Raw genomic sequence first — 20,280 nt, 5'->3', positions numbered from 1 at the left:
GCTCAATCTACACCTCCTCCTGTATAACACCATTGAGAAAGGCGGTCTTCACATCCTTTTGATGAATCCTCCAACCCATCTCAACTGCTATAGATATCACTGCTCTAGTGGAAGTATAACGAGCAACTGCTGCAAAGGTCTCCTCATAGTCAGCTCCCTCTACATGTGAGAACCCCTGCGCCACAAATCGAGCTTTGAACTTCTCCACATTGCCACCCACAACATGTTTGATCTTGTAGAGCCACCTAGAAGTCACTGCTGACTTCCCATCAAGACGTGGCACTACCTCCCAAAGATCATTCTTCATGATAGAGGCATACTCCTCCACCATGGCATCCCTCCAGATCTGCTGTCTAGCGACCTCCTCAAAACTAGATGGCTCTGTCTCTACAACATTTTCCACAAAGCCACCCAACCTCTTCGGTGGTTTTCTCTCCCTCACTGATCACTTGGGTCTCCCCACTGCCTCCTGAGCCTCCTTTAGGGTCTCTCGAAGCCATCTTGGCTTCCTCTTCCCTGCAGTTGTCTCCAGTGGTGGTATGGGAAAATCCTCAATTAGTGCCTCTCCTCCCGGTAAGGAAGGCTCTGAAATAGCCAAAGGAGATCCTGAACTCTGAGATACAGTGCTTGATGATCCTGCACCAAGTGAACCTGTCACCCCTGAAGAAGGTGAACCTCCCGATCCTGATGTACTGCCTGATGCACCTGAAACCTGTAATGTGGCCCCCTACTGAGGAGCTTGCTGCTCCACTTGATCAACCTCCCGGGACCTCCTCAAAGCTCTCTCCTCCTCAAATGTCACATCCCTCCTTAGGACAATCTTACTCTGTGTAGGAAGATATATACCGTAGGCTCTGCTGGTCTCATTGTAACCCACTAGGATACCCCTCTCTGTTGTGGGTTCCAACTTCGTCCTCTTCTCCTCAGGGACGTGGGAATATGTAAGGCACCCAAATATCCTGATGTACCCAACTTCCGTGTAAAATTTCAGTACAAAGATGACTCCAACATACTATTGTTTTTAATAAATTTCCAAAGGGTTCTTTCCTCATTGTTTAACCTAGACTTGATATGTATACTGTTGTAGGTGATTAGTTGTTTATTTAATTGACGTTTCACACAAACAATGATTTTCTTTCAACATAAAGGCACTTCAACATATATTAAAATGCATTGGGAATACACCCAGAAATGTAGGCAACATTGTCACAATTCATAGCAGAGTATAAGCCAGAAATATGCTTGCATTTATTTTAGATGAGCAACATATGATAACAGATAACAAAACATTTTATGGGTGTGAAACAACAATAATGCAATAGAATAAATGAACCTGGTGTGTTGAATTGGCAATAGGTCCCTCCAGTATAATAACCAAATCAGAATATTGCTTCAATGGTGTAGACCAGGCATTTATCTTCACTGTAAGATGTCATTTACATCGCTATTCCAACCTTGGTATGAACCTAGAAGCATGTGCACTAGCTTAGGAAAATTTCGTGAGGATGTAGCCTAACATGCAAAGACTCCTTTTGATTTCCTATACTAGCTCGAATGGGGTTCCAGTGATAAATTACACGAGCAACTCACACGTCGTCTAGAAAGGGATATAGACATCCATGTGATATATGAAAATCTCTTCAGATACGCTCAATAGTGAAAGATGGGTAGCGTGGGCCCTCTATTCAATTAATAATTCAGCGACTGACAGTTCGTGGTCCCCACTCATAAAGTCTCTTCTTTATGTCCAACCATAACCAACGAACTTATCCTTAGTCCAAATAACACTCACGACCCCAAAATCAATATTCTTGGCATCTACGCACAATAACAGAGGCATGCAACATTACGTTCAACAGAGAGGTAATACGACCTTGGTTTGACAGAGAATGAATCCCCACAATAATACGCTCAGTTTAACCAACTGTACGCAATCCAAGAAGTGAAGATAGCACTCCCAGTAGTGAATAAAACTTAGCACTTTGACTAGATGCTCAAGCTGCCTCTTCCAAGAAGAGTTTCGAGCCACCCTTTCTTACAATCTATATGGCCACGATGGGAATACCCACTCAAAACTATAAATTTGACCTTTGTTTAACAATGGAATTTGTCTTCACAGACCCGGATTTGGATTCATATGCTCAAACTTTCATGAGATCTTCCAACTTGCCAAATGAAATAGAAAACATCAGATAAGCTTATAAAATCAACTGATAACACATGAGTACCTCAATATTTTTGTGAATTTTGTTCTCCATTGAAGCTCAGTGGTGAAATCTGTGTGATTTCACTCACAAATCCCAAACTAGGGTGTCTCGTTGCAACACCGAAGTTTGCTATGGCAGCTAGGGTTCTAAACCTTCAACTTCTCCTTCAAACTCTCTCCAAGAGCTCTTTCTCCAAACTCACGCAATGCACGAATGAGGAGAGTCTCCTCATTTTCCTTATTTAATGCATTTAGGGTTGTCTTTTCACCTTCACCTTCCCCTTTTTTCTTTTCTTTTTGTTTTTTTTATAACTTAGTTACCTTTTCCCTCCAATTAAATATTTAAAAGCACTTTTCTTTTTTTTATTTAATAAAGTGACTTTTATAAACTAATTTAAGTCACTTTTAATGCCATAAAATGCTTAATTCACCTCTTTGGTCACATTGGCCACCCAAAGCCCCTTTTTATCATTCTGCCATGTAGATCTTTTCCCCCTGGTTCCAATGAGCTATTACACTAAGGTGTTTCTCCAAGTAATCAGCCCGAAACAACACCTTAAGCATAAATAATTAAAATATGTCTATTACTAACGCCGTTTTACAGAAATCATTAGAACGCAATGGAACCAAGAGCAAACCATGCAGAATTGATCTTGGTGATGAAATATGGTAAGAGATTTCAATCGAACCCATACAACTCCTCTAAAACCCTCTAGGCCCACCAATGGAGTAATCTTGCTCCACGCTGGCACAAGCTCTGGAAAACCCTCCTGACCACCTCGCTTAGTAATCCAATCTTTGGTGACATTACATTTTCGACTTCTTGCCAGTATACACCTCCTCAGGAGTCTTCCTCACCAAGACTTTGTGTGGGCTCCTGTATTGCAAATAAGCAGCAGTGTTACATGCCTCGACCCACAACAAGAAAGGTAAACTCTGATCATGCAATATTGCTCTAGCTACAGCCACAATAGTCCCGTTCTTCCTCTCTACCACCCCATTCTGCTGAGGGTTGTAAGGCACAATGAACTCCCTCTTGATGCCAACACTCCCATAAAAATCCTTCATCTCCGTAGAAGTGTACTCGCTCCCGTTGTCTAATCTCAACACCCTCATTTGCCTCCCTATCTATTTCTCCACAATAGCCTTAAACTCTTGGAATATTCGGAAGACCTCATCCTTGGTCTTCAGGAAGTAAATCCAGGTCCTCCTGGAGTGGTCATCAATGAATGTCACATAGTACTCATATCCACTCAATGAAACATGGGACATAGGACCACATACGTCAGAATGAATCAAGTCAAGGATACCTGCAGCTCTGCTGTCACTGCTCTAGAAAGGTGTCTTGGTGTACTTTCCCAAAGCACACCCCTTGCACACATCATGATGCTCTGTGCTGAAGTCAAGCAACCTTGTAACCATCTCCCTCAACATCCTGAAAGCTCCATGGTGCAAGTGGGCCATCCTCTTGTGCCACAACTCACATAGCTCACTGCCACTGGTCTGCGCTACCATAGCTTGAAGAGGCTGAAACATAAGTTTGTATAGTATCCCATTGCGAGCTCCAATGACATGAGCAAACTTGATGCTGGATCCCCTGGGATATATCAACACTTATCACTTACGGAACAATACATCATACCCCCTTGTCCTCCAAGCTAGAAACTAATATCAAACTCTTCTTCAACCCTGGAACATAAAGAACATCTTTCACCTTCAGAGGAGGTGATGACTCCCTCTGAAATGAAATTGTCCCCATACTTGTCGCCATGACTTTGGAGTTGTCGCCAAGCACAACCTCCAAGTCAGTATCATCCTCCAAAAGGTTCTTGAAGTGCTCTTTAACTCCGATCATATAGCAGGATGCTCCACTGTCTATGAACCATGCACAGGAAGATGTGACATGAGTGGCTAAACTCACCACCAAAGCACACTCTGAATCAAACATAGCCGCAAAATCATCCACATTTGTTGAAGCTGCAACTCCCTGTTTCTTCTTACCCTTCTTGTTGGGACACTGAACAACATAGTGACCCATCTTCCCACAAGCAAAGCATTTCACTTTGCTCATGTCCCTCCTTAGCCTTCTGCTTCCCCTTTTCCTACTTTGCTCCACTAGAAGACCCCTTCTTGATCTTCTTTCCTTTCTTGCCCTTTGTGGAAAGAAACATTCTCCTCTTCACCTTCCCCACCACTCTTGCTGCCACCTCTCGCACTCCTCTTGATCTCCTCCTGGATGAAATCGTTCCACATCCTCCTCCAACCAAGAAAGTGCTCTCTGGCCACCAAGTCGTGGATAAAGCCATCCCACTTCTCGGTGAACCCATCTAAGGCAATCCTAACCAATTGCTCCTTTGGAATAACCCCTTCAATGGTAGCTAACTCATCCTTCACCTATGAGACTCTGGAAAGAGGTGACATTGTCGGTCTTGGTCACATTGGTACTGCGTAGTTTTTGTCTCAACACCATCTTCATGTTCTCCTTAGAACTCTGGTGTAAAGAGACCAAGGACTCCCACATCTAATATACATATCTCATCCCCAAAACATGAGGGAATAAATGGTCCTTGATGGCATCGAGAAGGATCCTCTTTTCCTTCACATTATTCTTGTTGAACTCCACCAATTGAGCTGGATCAGTGGGTGCTTGCACAACTGCTTCAACAACATCCCACACTTCCACCTCCTTCAGTAAAAGCATAATCTTCTCCTCAATTTGTCCTCTACTCTCAACCCAATAGCCATGACCCCACAACCAACAAAATGGAGCCAATATAGAAGCTAGAAACTCTTTCCCTCTGAACTACTAAAGTATTTTGGTTTCTGGCAAGGTTTCAAAGGTTTTGGCTCACTATTTGAAGACTTTAAATGCTCACTTCCCTCGTTATCAACTGGCTGAAATTGAAAATTTGAGCCTCAACATAGCTCAACTTTTCTTTGATACGATGTAGAAAATTTATGATCTGCACCCTTAACTCAGTTTACAAGTTTTCATGTGTTTATTTAGGCCCAACCCACATGTTTTGTCATGTTGATATATATTTCAGTATGCATTCATTGCAAACATTAAAAGAGTACTTCTACTATATTTCACTTTCATATCAGCTGGTAATTAATACAAAATTTAAGCAAGCATTCAAACATATGAGACTTATTTTTGGTCAAGGTGACCCTGGAAAAACCCCACAGCCTCTTGGGGAAAACTGGTCTTCAAAGGAGGATTTTATTGCTTAGGAAATTATAAAATTAATACAAAAATTCATTGTACTTATCTCCCTTTTTCTGTTGTAGCATTAATTGCAATTTCTAGAAATTTGTGCTCACTGAAATCTTCAAATTTTGACAAATTTGCATTCCCTCAATTTCTGCAATTCTACCTTGAAAACTGTGCTAAAGGTGCCTCGAAATATGCGCTGAAGGTGAAATTGTCTACCTCAAAATTCATGCCTTTTTGTTGCCTCAAATTTCGAGCTCGACAATAGTAAAAACCTCCTCAAATTTTGTGTTGTATAGCTCCTTGAAATTCATGCTACAACCCTCGAAAATCGTGCCTACTTGCCTCAAAATCTGTGCCTATTGTAGCTTCCCTCTTCCTCGAAATTCGTGCCTTATGTAGCTACCCTCTTCCTCGAAATTTGTGCTATTGTGTGCACTCCTAGAAATTCGTGGCTCCTTGCTGCAATTTCTCCTTCTCTCCTTTAAGTTTTCTCTCCCCTCTTTTCCTCATGCTCTCTCAAGTGTGAAGTGAAGAATGAGCCTCCTTTTTCCTCTTTTGTCTCCTTGGAAAAGATTGAATCCCTAAACCTAGGATTCAATGGGTGAGATTTAATCTCCAAATCTCAAGATGTGTGGTTGAAATCATTTCTCCCAAATGACCCCCCTCATACATTGGCCCCATCATTTAAAAGTCTTCTAGTACTTTTTTTCAAGTTGTGTACCTTTTTCTATTTTTCTCATAAAGTGATTTTTCAACTCACTTTAATATTAGAAATGTACACTGTTGGGTGTGGAACATGATTATCATCCCAATTTAAAGGTCTTTGTTTCAGCCAGATGTATACCCTAGGAAGATTGTGCACCCCTCCATGCGGGGGGGGTGCGGGGGCGACTTGTCTTGTAAAATTGCCTTGTAAAAGTATAGTAATTTTTAGTCAATTTGGGCCGTTCATTAGGCAGATGATCTGATGGTAGAATTTATGTTTAGTTTAGGGTTTTTTACCCTAGAAGGCAACCCCTCTCTTCGTATGAGGGCATTGTATTGAGGCTGTGGAATATATGTGTATTCTCAGAGAGAGAAACATATAGGTGAGACTGTGAGAGAAAACAGAGGATATTACAACAAATCTGTTGTAGGTTGTGTCTCTTCATTTTGCTGGATAATAGAAAGGAAAGACTGGCTATTCGGGGTGGACGTAGCCCAAACTGGGTGAACCACGTATATCTGTGTCTCTCTGGTTTTATGTGTCTGTGTTTTTCCGCATATTATATGTTTTGCATTTCTCTGTCATATATAATATTTTTTCAAACATACACTATGTACTTTATACATAAGGTCACTTTATAAATTACAAGTGACTTTAATGTTAGACAAAGCACATGGTACAACACTTCTAAGTACCTTTTCCACCCATGACATTATTTTAACTCATAAATGTGATTGAAACAAAAATATATTAATGTGCTCACTAGGCTAAAAGGGATAAAATGCTAGTAACACCTCCCCTTGGTACTATTTTCAAAACTTTGGGGCTTCTTGACAATAAATGGGGCTCCAACTTTGACGAGGCATATATCCTCAACCATGAGGAGTTATGGAGCGGGCCACCTACCATTAGAATAGACACGTCGAGGAGAATCAAATGAATATGGTCTTGCCTGCCAATTTACTGATCCTCATATCCAAATTCCTCATCAAACGCGGGGCATCATGGCCACACCACACGAGCTCCACATCCTTCCAAGGTTTCTTCATCAGTGGAGCTTCTAATCAATGCTTTCTTCGACAAATATTAAGAGCATTCAAAGCTTGATGTTGGCATCAATGACCACCATTCAACAAAAGGGTGTGCCCCTTGTTCAAAATTCACCCATTTAACTTATATAAATACATGATGTGCTACTCCAATTCAAATTCATCACACAATCTCTCTTCTATATCTTTTACATGTGCAAAGGCAAAGAAGATTTTAGAGGTCTAGTTGAGCTAGTTTCTTGACTTTTTGACCGAGATATCTTGTTGAGTGTTGACCGCAGAACAAGCCAAGTTTTACCGCAAGGGTTGAGCACTGGAGCCTGTTGAGAAATCCAAAGTGTGGCAGTTAATCAATTTCTCTTATTATGACATTATCTCATGATCTTTCATTATTATTATTCTTTTGTTTGATTTATATTTTCTTTATCATCAAGACTAATGCCAAACAACAAATAGTAGAGGACACAAGATGTAGGCACGCAGCCCGGGTGAAACCCCACTCTAGGGGAAAACTCAGTCAAATTTTTTCTTTTAGTAGACGACCAAGACCTTCACAATCTATACTAGAGACTTCCTCCATCAAGTCAACCTTGCATTTTCTTCTTCAGCTGAGCAGTAGCTTATTCTTCAACTACTTCCTTGCAATAATGAGATGCCTTGGTCCTTCAATAAGATTATGCTTTGGTCTTGAAGTTCTGAGGCAACCTTCACTGTAACAAAAGAGCCATCTTCATACATGATCACTGTGACAACCTCATACGCTATCACTGTGATAACCTGTGATCTGAACTTCACTAAGGCATACTGAAGTCTGTGACAACCGAGCTTCTTACTGAGATGTTGCATCATTGTGATACAACGAGACTGTGGATACTGTGAAAATTTCTGAATCTAACACATTAGAAACCCCTACTGCAATCACTGGTTTACAATCTCTTACTTGTTCTTTACATTAACAAGTTATTTAATTGCATAAACATCGAAGTAAACACTATTGCCGCCTTCACAAATATAAAGATCATGCACTTAAATAAACTGAGACAATAACACAAGGGACACCATTATTTTTGGACAATTGTCCTTGGAAAAACCCAATTCGGGAAAACCGGTGCATCATATAGAGGGTTTGTATTATTAAGCAGATTCGTGAATACAACTAGGGTGCCAGAAATGGCTCACCCAATAGAGAATATCCTTGGCAGTAGTACCTCTATTTGGAGACAGATATTCCGACAAATCAACAAACGGATGATCAAACCCTATAGAGACTCTGAATGTTCCTTATGCTAGAAAGCAAAAGCTGCTCCAAGCACTGCTCTAGAACTGCATCACCCTTTCCCGGCTCAGAATCTGCTGATCCGCTCCCAGTCTGCCCCATAGAATCTCCCTAGTGCTGCCTCTTAGGCTCAGCGTTAGCCTCTGCATCTCACTGTGTCAGCGCTCTGCGTCCTCTTCATCAACTTTACGGCCTTAGCGTCAGCCCTTCTAGGGCCTGCGCTATCTCTCCCAGCATTGCTTTGCCTTTCTGCTATGTATTCTTCAGCCTCAAATGAAAATCCCTTGCTAAACTGCCCCTCATTGCAACTCTGATCACTAACTCGATTTCCTCAGCAACCCTTGCCCTAGAAAATCGAATTCTTTGATCACTTGGTGCATCTCCAACTAACCCTCAAGCCTCTTCTTATACTTTTCTTGTTGACGAATCAACGACTAAGATTAGAACTAGCTTGATCCTCGTCACTTAGAACTTTCTCACCCATATTTTATTAATACACATTAATATTTTTATTTTCCTAAGTTTAGACTTAGGAACCCATTAAAAATATTAATTATTTTAATAACCCCTCATCCAGGTGGAATTTCTTCAAACGATTTCTGGGTCTTGGAGATCTCATGTGCTTTAGCCTCCACCAATTTTCAAGGCTAGAGCACATTCGATGTTACCCAAAATCAATAGATACATCGAGACCAGTGTTACTTGGGAGCGGGAGCGGGAGCGGGGAGCGAGAGCGGAAGCGGGAGCGGGAGCAACCATTTTCAGAAGCTCCCGGTTTGGGAGCGAATCCCGGAGCGATTTTTTAAAAATATATATATTTTTTATATTTTTTAATTTTTGATACATATATGTCAACAAAAACATGTAGAATGATGAAATAGACATAAAAAACATAAAAAAACATAAATTGATCATTGAACCATATCACATCAATCATCTAGAAATTATAATCGTCATCAACCTTAGTAAAATAATAAATTAAAATAACATTCAATTCAATAACATTTATCATCATTGATCACCAAAGTAACAAGTTGTACTTGTAAGCCAAGTTTAACCATTACAAGAAGTAATATCGAAGATATTTCTAAGTCCTAACTTCTAACTGTTAACATGATATGAAATGTTAAAAATTTATAAAATGAAACATGAATAATGAGATGAAATGAAACAACTTTAGTCTTTCACAAAGCATCATATTCATAATTCACAATCATTACCAATGAGTTATAATTGCCAAGGCCCAACTTCAAACTTCAAATTTTCATTGTCACAGTGATATAATGTTTACAAAAAATATCATAATGTCATAATGATATGAAAGAGTCAAGAGTCAAGAGTCAAGGACTCAAAACTCAACACTGAACAGTTATGAAAACTAAAGTGACAAGTCTAATAGAAACTAAAAAAGACAAGTAAACTGTAAATCTACAAGTGGCCCTTGCCACGAGAGTCTCCAGGAGTATAAGTAGGTCTTGGCGGTCTTCTAGGAGTCTCCCGCCCAGACCGACGACTAGAACTAGAGCCTCCACGCGAGTGTGTCGATGGAGGTGGCGACAGCAATGGAACAAGACTCGGGCCCCGAGAACTGCTACTGGATGGTGGAGGTGGAGGTGGCATGGCTGCTGCAGCTGCTTCAGCTTCATCCCGTACAAGCTCATCTTCTAGTTCTTCCATATGTACAATGCCATCCTCCAAATTGTCGTCCTCAGGGTGATTGTCCCAAATTTTATATGTGGGATCTTCATTAGCCCGATCACAGTAATGGCTCAACAACCTCAAATTGTAGTGCACATAAACCAAGCTTTCTGCTCGGTTTTCGTTGAGCCTGTTTCTTTTCACATTATGTATATAACTGTAGGTGCTCCAACACCTCTCTGCAGAAGAAGAATTTACAACCTGTGCAAGAACTTTCAATGCCAATTTTCGCAAAAGTCCGTCGCCGCCATATGTTTCCCACCATGTGAGAGAATCAAATTTATCTTTGTCGTCCATTGCATGGAAGTTACCATACAAACCACTGCCAGTGAAGTATCTGCCTATTTCAAGGCGCACAGCTGCACATTCCTCCCTGTCAGGCACCAACTTTTCTAATGCATCCAGATATCCTTTAGTTACCTCTCGATCTAAATGGGGTTTGGTCCTAACACCACCCCCTGCTGCAGGTTTGCCCAACCAAGAATCTGAGTAGTATTTTGGCGTAAGGATATACACCAAGCAATGTAGTGGAAGGTTAAGCCTTTTCCACCGTTCACACACACAATCGTGAATCAGATTGTACAAGTCGGGATCTCTGTTATTAACAATGTCTTTTATTTCCCCCAACATGGTATCCATTTGCTCATACACCTCGCCAATCATTGGTTTGTCTGTATCTGCAAACCGAATCATGTTATAAATTGGCTTGGTGAAATCCAATACCTGTCTCACAGTTGTCCAAAACTGCCCATCAAGAGCGGCCTCCTCCACCGTTTCAAAACCTGCAATGTCAGCTACATTTGTAGCCCTTTCCTTTAACACCTGCCAATTTGGACTTGATACCATGCTAGCTAAACCCTCTCTTACCTTCAAAAGGCGCCTGAAGGTGAGGTAATAGCTACCAAATCTAGTCCTCGCAATCTTCAACAACTCCAATCTCGAGTGACTGCGGAAAAGGCCATGGGTATTGCTATGATTTGTAATAAATTTTATCATTTTTTTTCCTCTCTTGTACAAATCACCAATCCATTGGTATTGTTCATTTTTGTTTTTGACAATATCATGCAACAGAAGGTTCAATGTGTGAACCAAACATCCAGACCAAAATATGTTCGGGTATCTATCCTCAATAATTGCTCCCGCTGCCTTACAATTAGGAGCATTATCAGTGATGACTTGGATGACATTGTATGGGCCAATACGCTCAATTGTTTCAAGCAATGCTTCTGCAATGTTGATAGCGGTCTTGAACTTGTCTGAGTAATCATGTGCAGCTAGAAAAATGGGACCACTTCGGGACACAGCAAGAACACTTATCAATGGCTTGCCTTTTACATTTGTCCATCCATCAGATACAATGGACACCCCATTGTCAGTCCAAGAACTTGTCATTTTATTCAAAGAATGTGATATTTTTGCTTTTTCATGATCAAGGCCAACTGTTCTTGCCTTGTCATACCCAGGGCTCTTGTATCCTTTAGGGGCATCATTTATGGCAGAAACCATTTCGTGCCAATAAGGTGAGCGTAGAACATTGAATGGTATCCCATTTGCATAGAGGAACCTGTAAATTTTTGAATCCACATCATTCCTACACCCCTCATCAAGGAAATCTGATATGGTTCTACGGCGTAAAGATGATGACCCTGAGCCTCCATGTCCATATCCACTGCCTTGGGAGGATGCTGAAGGAGTTCTTTGTGAGCTTTCAAAGAAACCCCTTGATCTTTTTGCTTTGTATTGGGCGTCCTCCTCTTCCTTTATGTATTTGGCTCTATCTGCTGTTGACACCGCGTCGCAAGTTCTGATTCCTATTTGTTTCTCTCCATCCCATGCCCTTTTCCCGCAAAGGTGTCTTCTCAAACGGGTGTATGAGCCTGTGAAATCAGTGTTGCAATGGGGGCAATGAAATTTAGTGGTTCCACCCCCTCTCCCTGTTTCAGGCCTCTGAACATATTTCCACAATGGAGTTTGGTCTTGTTTAGTTTTTTGACCCTCATGTTCACCCTCCACATCCTCCTCACTGGGGTTTTCACCTATTTGACTTCCTCCGGCTTCTTCATCCACCTCTTCAGTTTCAGGCCCCCTCCGTTTCCTACTCTCCACCACCATAATAACCAGAAAAGGGACCAGGAAGAGGAAAATGCCAATAAAAATCCCCAGGTCCATCGTGTTTGATGTTTGTAGGGTTTGAGTCTTGAATCTGCAAATTAATTTAGTTTATTGGGATTAATTCATTTAATTTATTAATTTAATTTAAATTAATGATCTTTAAACTCAAACAGGTAAATTAAACTAAACAAACTAACTACCTAACCAACTAAACTAACTAAATGATTAAGTTACTTACCTCTGCAAGCTTGCTCCTCGCTCCTTGGCACTTGCTCCTCGCTCCTCAGCTCTGGCTCCTTGCTCCTCAGCTCTTGCTCCTTGCTCCTTTGCTCTCAAACTCAAGCTCAATCTCATTGAAATGATTTTGTTTTGGCCCATTGGGCTTATAAACCCAAAAAAATTAGTTAAATTTTTTGTTTTTTTCGGGTCCGCGGAATTTTTTTCCGCCGAACCGCTCCCGGTTCACTAAAATTCGCTCCCGGAGCGTTTTTTAATGCCCGGGAGCGATCGCTCCCGGGCATTAAAAAGCGCTCCGGGAGCGCGGGAGCGATCGCTCCCTGAAGCGCTCCCTCACAGACCAGGGAGCGCAAATTTTTTTACGGGAGCGCGCTCCCGAAAATCACTCCCGTCCGGGAGCGATTTGGGGAGCGCGCTCCCGACCCGCTCCCGCCCAGAGCGCGCTTCGGGAGCGGGTTCGAAGGGGGGGGGGGGGGGGGCGCTCCCCCGCATCACTGATCGAGACTGTGGTTACACTGAGACTGCTTCTTTGAATTGGATCTGAACTCATCACTGTCATCACTGTCATCACCAAACTTGTTTACGAAATCACCGAAATTTTGTCTCTCTGAGATCACTGAAACTTTGTCATTGCACCGGAATCTTCTCTTTGAAATCTGAGCTTCTTCATTGTGTTCCACCGAACCTTTTCTTTGAAATTTTATGCGAGCTATACCCTCCTATTTATAGTTGTTCCCCATAGTAAATAAGCCGACATGAGTGCTTGAGTAGTTGTGTCTCCATATAAGGTTAGGCCGACTTGAGTTTATTGATGGAAGCCGACTTGATGATGATTCTTTTGAGGCTGTATTGAAGTAGACTTGGTGGAGGAGCCTTTGACCAAACAAACTTTTACTTTTTACTCAAGTAAACAATCCTAAAGCCTACAATGGAGGCTTGACCTATAACAATTGACCCAAGCATGAAACCCATGCTTTAACAAGTCAATTCAATTAATAATAAAATTCCTTTTGACAAATATATTACATTTTGACTCAAGTACAATTTATGAAGACCGAACCTAGTTACATTCTTCAACAGAGCCAACTGTAGGTCTGAATTTGACTGGAGATACATTGACCACATCGAAAATTTGACCAGATTTGACTATTTGCATGATTTGTCTACCATTGACTGGCTGGAATTTTGACCAGGGTTCACTGGTGTATAGACTTGGATTTTAGCACAGTTTTCTAGAAAATTTTGGAATTATAAACCTTGTTGAAGAAAAATTTCTCCTAGAAGAAAAGTTTTTGGATTTTCTCCCTAGTTTGGGTTTCCCAGGGTAAATTTGTTCTCTCTATTATGCATGACTGTCTCTTTATGATTTTACTATTTCCATTGCATTACTATTAAAATATTGTGTATAATTGCTCAATAATATTAATGGCATAAGATAAACTGTATGAAAATTATTAGGTAGTAATTATCAGATCAGAAGATTGGTTTCTACTATGCATCTTGTAGAAAAGTAACAATTTTGACCATTTCTAGATCTATATCTCATTGACAGCTCTTCAACGAATCATGACAACACCTCATCAATAGATAAAGTTTACAACTCTTATCAATGTGTTCCCAGAGTTTGTGATTGTCTAGGTATTGTAGATCAGGTTTGCAACTCATATCAATGTGCTTTTAGACTTTGTGATTGTCTAGGGACTTACAGTCTAACAAGTACAAAAGAGGAAGTAAAAGAGAGAGGAAGACTAGTTCACTTCTCTTAGTCACATCTTTAACACAAGTGATAAGAAATGAATGAGTATGAAGGACTCTCTCCTTCCTCTATATATACATATGTGGGCGCATGCCCTTACAAACTGCCTACAAAGACACACATGGAGTGCTACACTCCAAGGATAGGCATATCAATCATTGAGGTGTAATCCACATTCAAGGTTCCAAAGCAATGATGCCTCACAAGTTGTGTCCAACGCTCCTACAAAACCTTCAGTGACTCCAACGATCCTCCTAAGTCATTTACTTCAATTGTGTTCATGCAAGGCGAGTGGATCCTCCTAAGCCATGTTCTTCACTAGATCCACTCGCCTTGCATGAACACTCGCAACTCAAGCAACCCCAAGTCAACTCTAACCCTCCATGCAAGCACCCAACCTTTGCAATATTGTCTAGGCTTGATGCCCTTCTCCTGAGTACAAAATGATCCTCATCCAGTGCATGTAGAATGTCACCACATTGTCTGAAGATATCCAATGCCCTAAGAAAGACTATCATGCAAACACCCAACTAAGGTCAAGCAATCACGGAGTAATCAATCTCGAATGTGCAAATCCATCCTAGACCTTTCAAAGCTTGATCATCTATCTTGTACCACAAATCTCATGAAGCAACCCCAAACATGATGTAAATACTTTTGAAGTAACCTCAAAAGCTAAGAAGGATGACCATTCAAATGACTTGCACAACCTCATGACAAGCATGAAAGGATACAGCTTTTGGCTTATGTGAACTCCATTTTACCCAACAGCAGCGAATGCCATAGCATAGTCAATAACTCCATGCTTGAACCCCAGATCTTAGTGTGATATGAAATCACATTAGAGATCCTTGCCTCATAACTACATCCTCATATTTGACCTTGGTTCCTTCTAAGTTAATTTACTGATTACAAATCCAATTTTCTGTATTGTGCTTGCCAATTCTTCAAATCCTCTTCTAAAGTAGAAGAGTCAGTGTCTAAGTACTTAACAACTATCACTATAGGTTGTGCTCATCTAGTGCCTCCCACCATTTCCTCCCGTGCACATTTTCTTCAATTTTTATTTCCCTCTTTAGTTGTGGATCTACTCCATCTTTCCCAATCATTACAATAATGATGTTGCTTATTGCTTCTATATTCACATCCTCGGGGCATTTTCTTCCCAAATTTGTTTTGCCGTATTAGAGTTTAAGGCAATCTCTACTTGTGTTCACTATGTCATTTCAAATTTTTGTCGAAAGTGTCAGTAAATTGATTTGAAGATGTGGATGTTGCTAGCAAGGACTTCAAACACATTTGTCACCATCCAACAATGAAAAAGCACCTCACTTTCAGCTAGAGAAGAGAGAATCTCGTGGAAACAAGTTTGTTGGTGCTTAGTTCAGCTTCCGTCCTAGCTTTCGACTATAGTTAAGTTGTGTGATATAGCGAGTCAACTGAAAACACAGGAGCAATGCATTACTCTGTTTTTTAACATTTTGTTCGGTTACCACCTTATTGTGAAAGCAATATGAAGAGCTTGATGCCTTTGGTAGCAAACTGTTTTATTTACGTACAGCTTGCAAAATTTCATTTGGAATATTAAATATTATTCATTTTCGAAAGTTATGTCCCTTTCCAAATGTTAAAAGGTGTCGAAAGAGGTTCTTTCATAGTAATGTTCTTTTTTACAAGAGTTGCTAGAAGGATTTTCACTAATGTTTTCCTCTTAGGGAAATAAACATTCATTTAGTTTAAAATTTAGGTTTTATCGAATGGTTATTAAGAGGGTTTCCTTAGCTGCTAAAAATATATATTATTTTAAATAAGTGAAGGTTTATTTCTCAAGGTACTTTTCCCCCCTGGATTACAGAAATTCCTAGCAGAGACATTTTGTCAAGAATCTTTTTCCATCCTGACCCTTATTGCCTGGAATTTTGTGGGTACTTGCTAGCCATCCCTGAAACCTGTTCCCCTGTCCTCCCATCCCAAAAATTTGGTTAGCTGATCAACCTTAAACATAAGAAAATTGGCATTCTATTCGGCTATGGAAACATTTACAACCTTGTAGTTGGAAAAGCAATGCCCCATTCATTATTAGGCCCTTATGAGTTATGTGGATGTTTTAGATGGCCTTCGCAAAAGCACATCAGGATGCATGTTTACAGGTAATGTTTTCCAACAAGTAGCCTCATTACGCCATTCATTCTTTAATCTATTATACCACCTAAGAAGACATAACTACAGCACTATTCCTGGCAAATGGAAATACATAATGCTAACATATCAGCATTGATGGTGCAGTCCAGTTATTACTTTTAATTAAAAATCTAGTTAATGTGGATCTGCACCATGCTTATCATGTCTATAATATCCTACAGCTTGTTTTATTTATATAGCTAAATTTATTTATTGAAATATCTTTGGAGTTGTTTGGGCTTGATGTGCACACACTTTTCTCTGTATTTCAGTTACACACACACATGAAATGTGCATGATATATGTCATTATGAATCAAGATAAATTATCATCAAGGGTACATCATGGAACAAAAGAGTGATCATGCATTCCCCATCCCTACATAAGTAAACAGTGCTGACATGCCACTTTGGTTTTGAGCTCGAAAGTGTATACATTTTTCCTTGGTCTTTAAGAGTGTCAATCCTGACTCAGATCTTTACTACTAGATCTACTCTAAAAGTTAAAACTTCTCCCAAGTTTAACTGAGTAGTTGCCTCATGAAAGGTTGCTTGACAGCTTTGTTGCCGGAAGAGGGAGATGCTTGTCAATCTCATCATGTCCCACATACTCCTTCCCACTTGTTGAATCATCTATTTGTGCCCAAAATGGACCACTTTGAAACAAGGAGCAACATAGAGAACATTGTACTCAGGATCAATATATTTCTCTTAGTTATGGCGAGAATGGAGATTCTGTTGCATTGGGGTGCAACATCTGCCCGCTTGGTCATTGGGTTAAATCGACAATTCTTAGATTGAAGAGTTGGTCCTATCCTGTCAAATGTCTCTGTAACTATGCTGTTTGTTATTTATTTGCTTTTCGTAAGAGATCTTATATCATTGATCAGATGTATTTGTTGTATGATGATCATAGGATAAGGAATATTGGGACCTCTTATAGCATAATTCATCCTACCTTGAAACTTCCCATTAAACAGAATAAATTCAATGTTCCACCAAGTCTCCGGGACGGGGAGACGCGGGTGCGGGGAGACGCACAAGGGGGATGTGTGGGAGTACCCTCAATTTTTAGGGAAATTTAGGGGGGACGGGGGGACGTCGAGGTATATAATTTTTTTTCCTTTTTTATATATATATATATATATATATTTCAAATTCATATTCAATAATGAAAGCATAAATAGAATGATACATACATAATTGAATTAAATAATGAAATACATTGATCCATACTCATCATCCTTACTAATACATATATGATTCATCCATAAACCATGAGATTCAATAATGAAATACTCTGATCCATATTCAGTATACATTATTCACCATTCTCGAATCTACATTGATTTAAAAATTAAATTGATCATTGATCATTCTAGATTCTAAATTGATTTAAAATTAAAATTCATCATTTATCATTCTAGAATCTAATTAGTACTAAGCAAAATAGACTATAATAGATACTGAAATCTAAAGACTGGATTAGTAAATTGATATAACTAAAACTCAAAAACAATGGATTGATGAGTCTAAAAGTCACTCTAAAGTACACAGAGGGCTTGGTGCTCTTGATTAAATACTAATTTCTTGATTAAATACTAATTCCATACCCTTGTACATGACAAAATGCAATGGAAACATTGCACTCCATCGAATCCTGAATCCCTGAAAAATTGATCTAAAGACTGGAATAGTAAATTGATATAATTAAAACTCAAAAACAATGGAGTGATGAATCTAAAAGTCACTCTAAAGTACACAGAGGGCTTGGTGCTCTTGATTAAATACCAGTTCCATACCCTTGTACATGACAAAATGCAATGGAAACATTGCACTCCATCGAATCCTGAATTCTTGAAAAACTGTTAAGTCTGCTAGATTTTGAGTGAGATCTAAAATTCTACTTTCTCCATATGAAATCCAATGAGGTCAGAACCACTCTCAAACATCCTGTGTCATTTCATGGTAATGTTAAAAATTTAAGTAAAAGGATGTTCTTGTACTTTAAGAATTTAACATTACTATGAATAGCATAGCATTAGTAGGGAAATATGATCAAATACTACGTTTTCCCTGTCATAAGTCATTGTTTATAAGCAAATTTAAGGGGGGACGCATAGCCCATTTTGAGGGGCGTCCCCCACACTGGGAAAATGTCCCCCCCCTGCGTCTCCCCAAAAGGGGGACGTGGGGAAACGTTTCCCCAAACGTCCCCCCGTCCCGGGTGCATGGGGGACGCGTCCCCGTGGAACACTGAATAAAATATATTGTTGATAGAATGAAATACTGCTAAAAACGTATTTTAGAGGGATTTTTTTGTGTCAAGCTGTGGATGGTATGAAAGTCATACTCAATATTTTGTGTCTGCTATAATTAATATCATTTATAAACTTAGTAGGCAGTAAATTTATCTCTTCTAAGGTATTTGTATCTTATTGCAGGATTCGGATTACAAATCAAGTGGGAACTGTCCCACTTGACTGGGCTTTGGGAGCTTTTATTTTAAGCACGGTAGAGGATCTGCCACCAACTCAAACCATACGGATTCTTGGGGAAGATTCCCTGACACGTTTTTCATTGGTTGCAATTATTTTAGTGGGACTTGTGGCATATTCTGTGTCAAGATGGAGAAAACCCCATGTGAAGACAATTTATGATTTGGAAAAGGGGCGTTACATAACCACAGCTGCTCGTGTTCAAAGATGATTCTAAGGGTGAATCATTCTGCAGGATCTGCAGTTAAACTAGCTATTTATTGTTTTTCTTAACCCCTTTCTAGTTCTTAGCCTTTTTTTTTTTTATAATTTATTGCGCGCATGCAGAAGCTGATCCTCTTTTGCTAGGTTAGTTTATACGTTTTAACATTCGAGGGCATGATTTTAATTTCTTTTCATTATTTATCAATTTGTGTGCTGTGCCTGAAGCTTGATTTATCCGGAAAGCCTTGCATGTGGATTATTTTCCTAGCCTATTGGAAACCACAAGTCTGGAGTTTAATTTGAGGATTAGTTCAAACCATAATATCTGTAACTTAATGCTAATTTGTTTCTGTTCTCTTTATCTGAGGTTATTGTGTACAGTATCTAGTAATATGCAAGAGCGGCAGTAAAAAAATTCACGTGGATTGGAAGTTTTACAAAGCATGTCTATTGGGGCAGGATCTTGAGCTGGGATTTGATTCTATCATGGACAGGTTCCGACCAAATGAGTCTTTGTGAGATGAAATGCCTGGAAGTAAACGCTGATTTATCATACCAACTTATATTTAATCAGTGCTTAGGAAAATCATACCCAAGCCTTATGTCATTGTGGGTATGATACCAGCCAGAGAAATGTTCTATTGGTTGCTTATTTCGGTTGGTGCATTTGGACAATCTAATCATGCAACGTTATGCTGCAATGTGCTGCTCTTCCTGAATTTGCTTTACTGATCATCTGTTAGTGTTGGATTTCCAACCTATAGAATGAGTTGTACAATTCAAAATATAATTTTATTTATGTGGTGAAAATGCCAAGTAGTTTTGCGGTATCCTAGACATCAGATATATTTTCCTTTAGAAAATATTGGCCATTTTTATGGTTGGAGCGCTTGTTGCCTCAGATTTAATTGAAGATAGCAGGTTACTTGCAATACTTTTTTCTGCTATTCTCTGATGTTCTTTGCTATTGTAGTCATGGGTTTTTGTCGTATTCTTATTGTATAGATGTGTTGTTAGCTATTCCTTTCCAAACTTGTTCAGGCAGAAGTTTCAAAGGTTCATTTAAGAATTCCTTTTTCTTTATTTGATGAAGATTTTTATATCTGGATTTTGAGAACGAGATTAATTTCAAGTTTTGTGG

At 39.7% G+C, this 20,280-nt stretch overlaps 1 protein-coding gene across 1 annotated transcript in view; it reads left to right on the top strand.

Moving 5' to 3' along the window:
* LOC149165670 (GDA1/CD39 nucleoside phosphatase family protein) overlaps positions 1–19,969 on the top strand; it is a 237,464-nt gene extending 217,495 nt beyond the window's left edge. The window contains exon 8 of the mRNA XM_089432351.1: positions 18,882–19,969. Coding sequence (XP_089288477.1) covers positions 18,882–19,146 — 265 coding nt within the window. The 3' untranslated portion in view covers positions 19,147–19,969. The remainder of the gene's footprint in view (positions 1–18,881) is intronic.
* The last annotated feature ends 311 nt before the right edge of the window (positions 19,970–20,280 follow it).

This window comes from Pinus tabuliformis, chromosome 5_1, assembly GCF_031772625.1.
Source record: "Pinus tabuliformis cultivar Carrire ecotype Pingquan chromosome 5_1, CPIR1, whole genome shotgun sequence".
Lineage (NCBI taxonomy): Eukaryota > Viridiplantae > Streptophyta > Pinopsida > Pinales > Pinaceae > Pinus > Pinus tabuliformis.
This window is presented reverse-complemented; position numbering and strand designations above follow the sequence as displayed.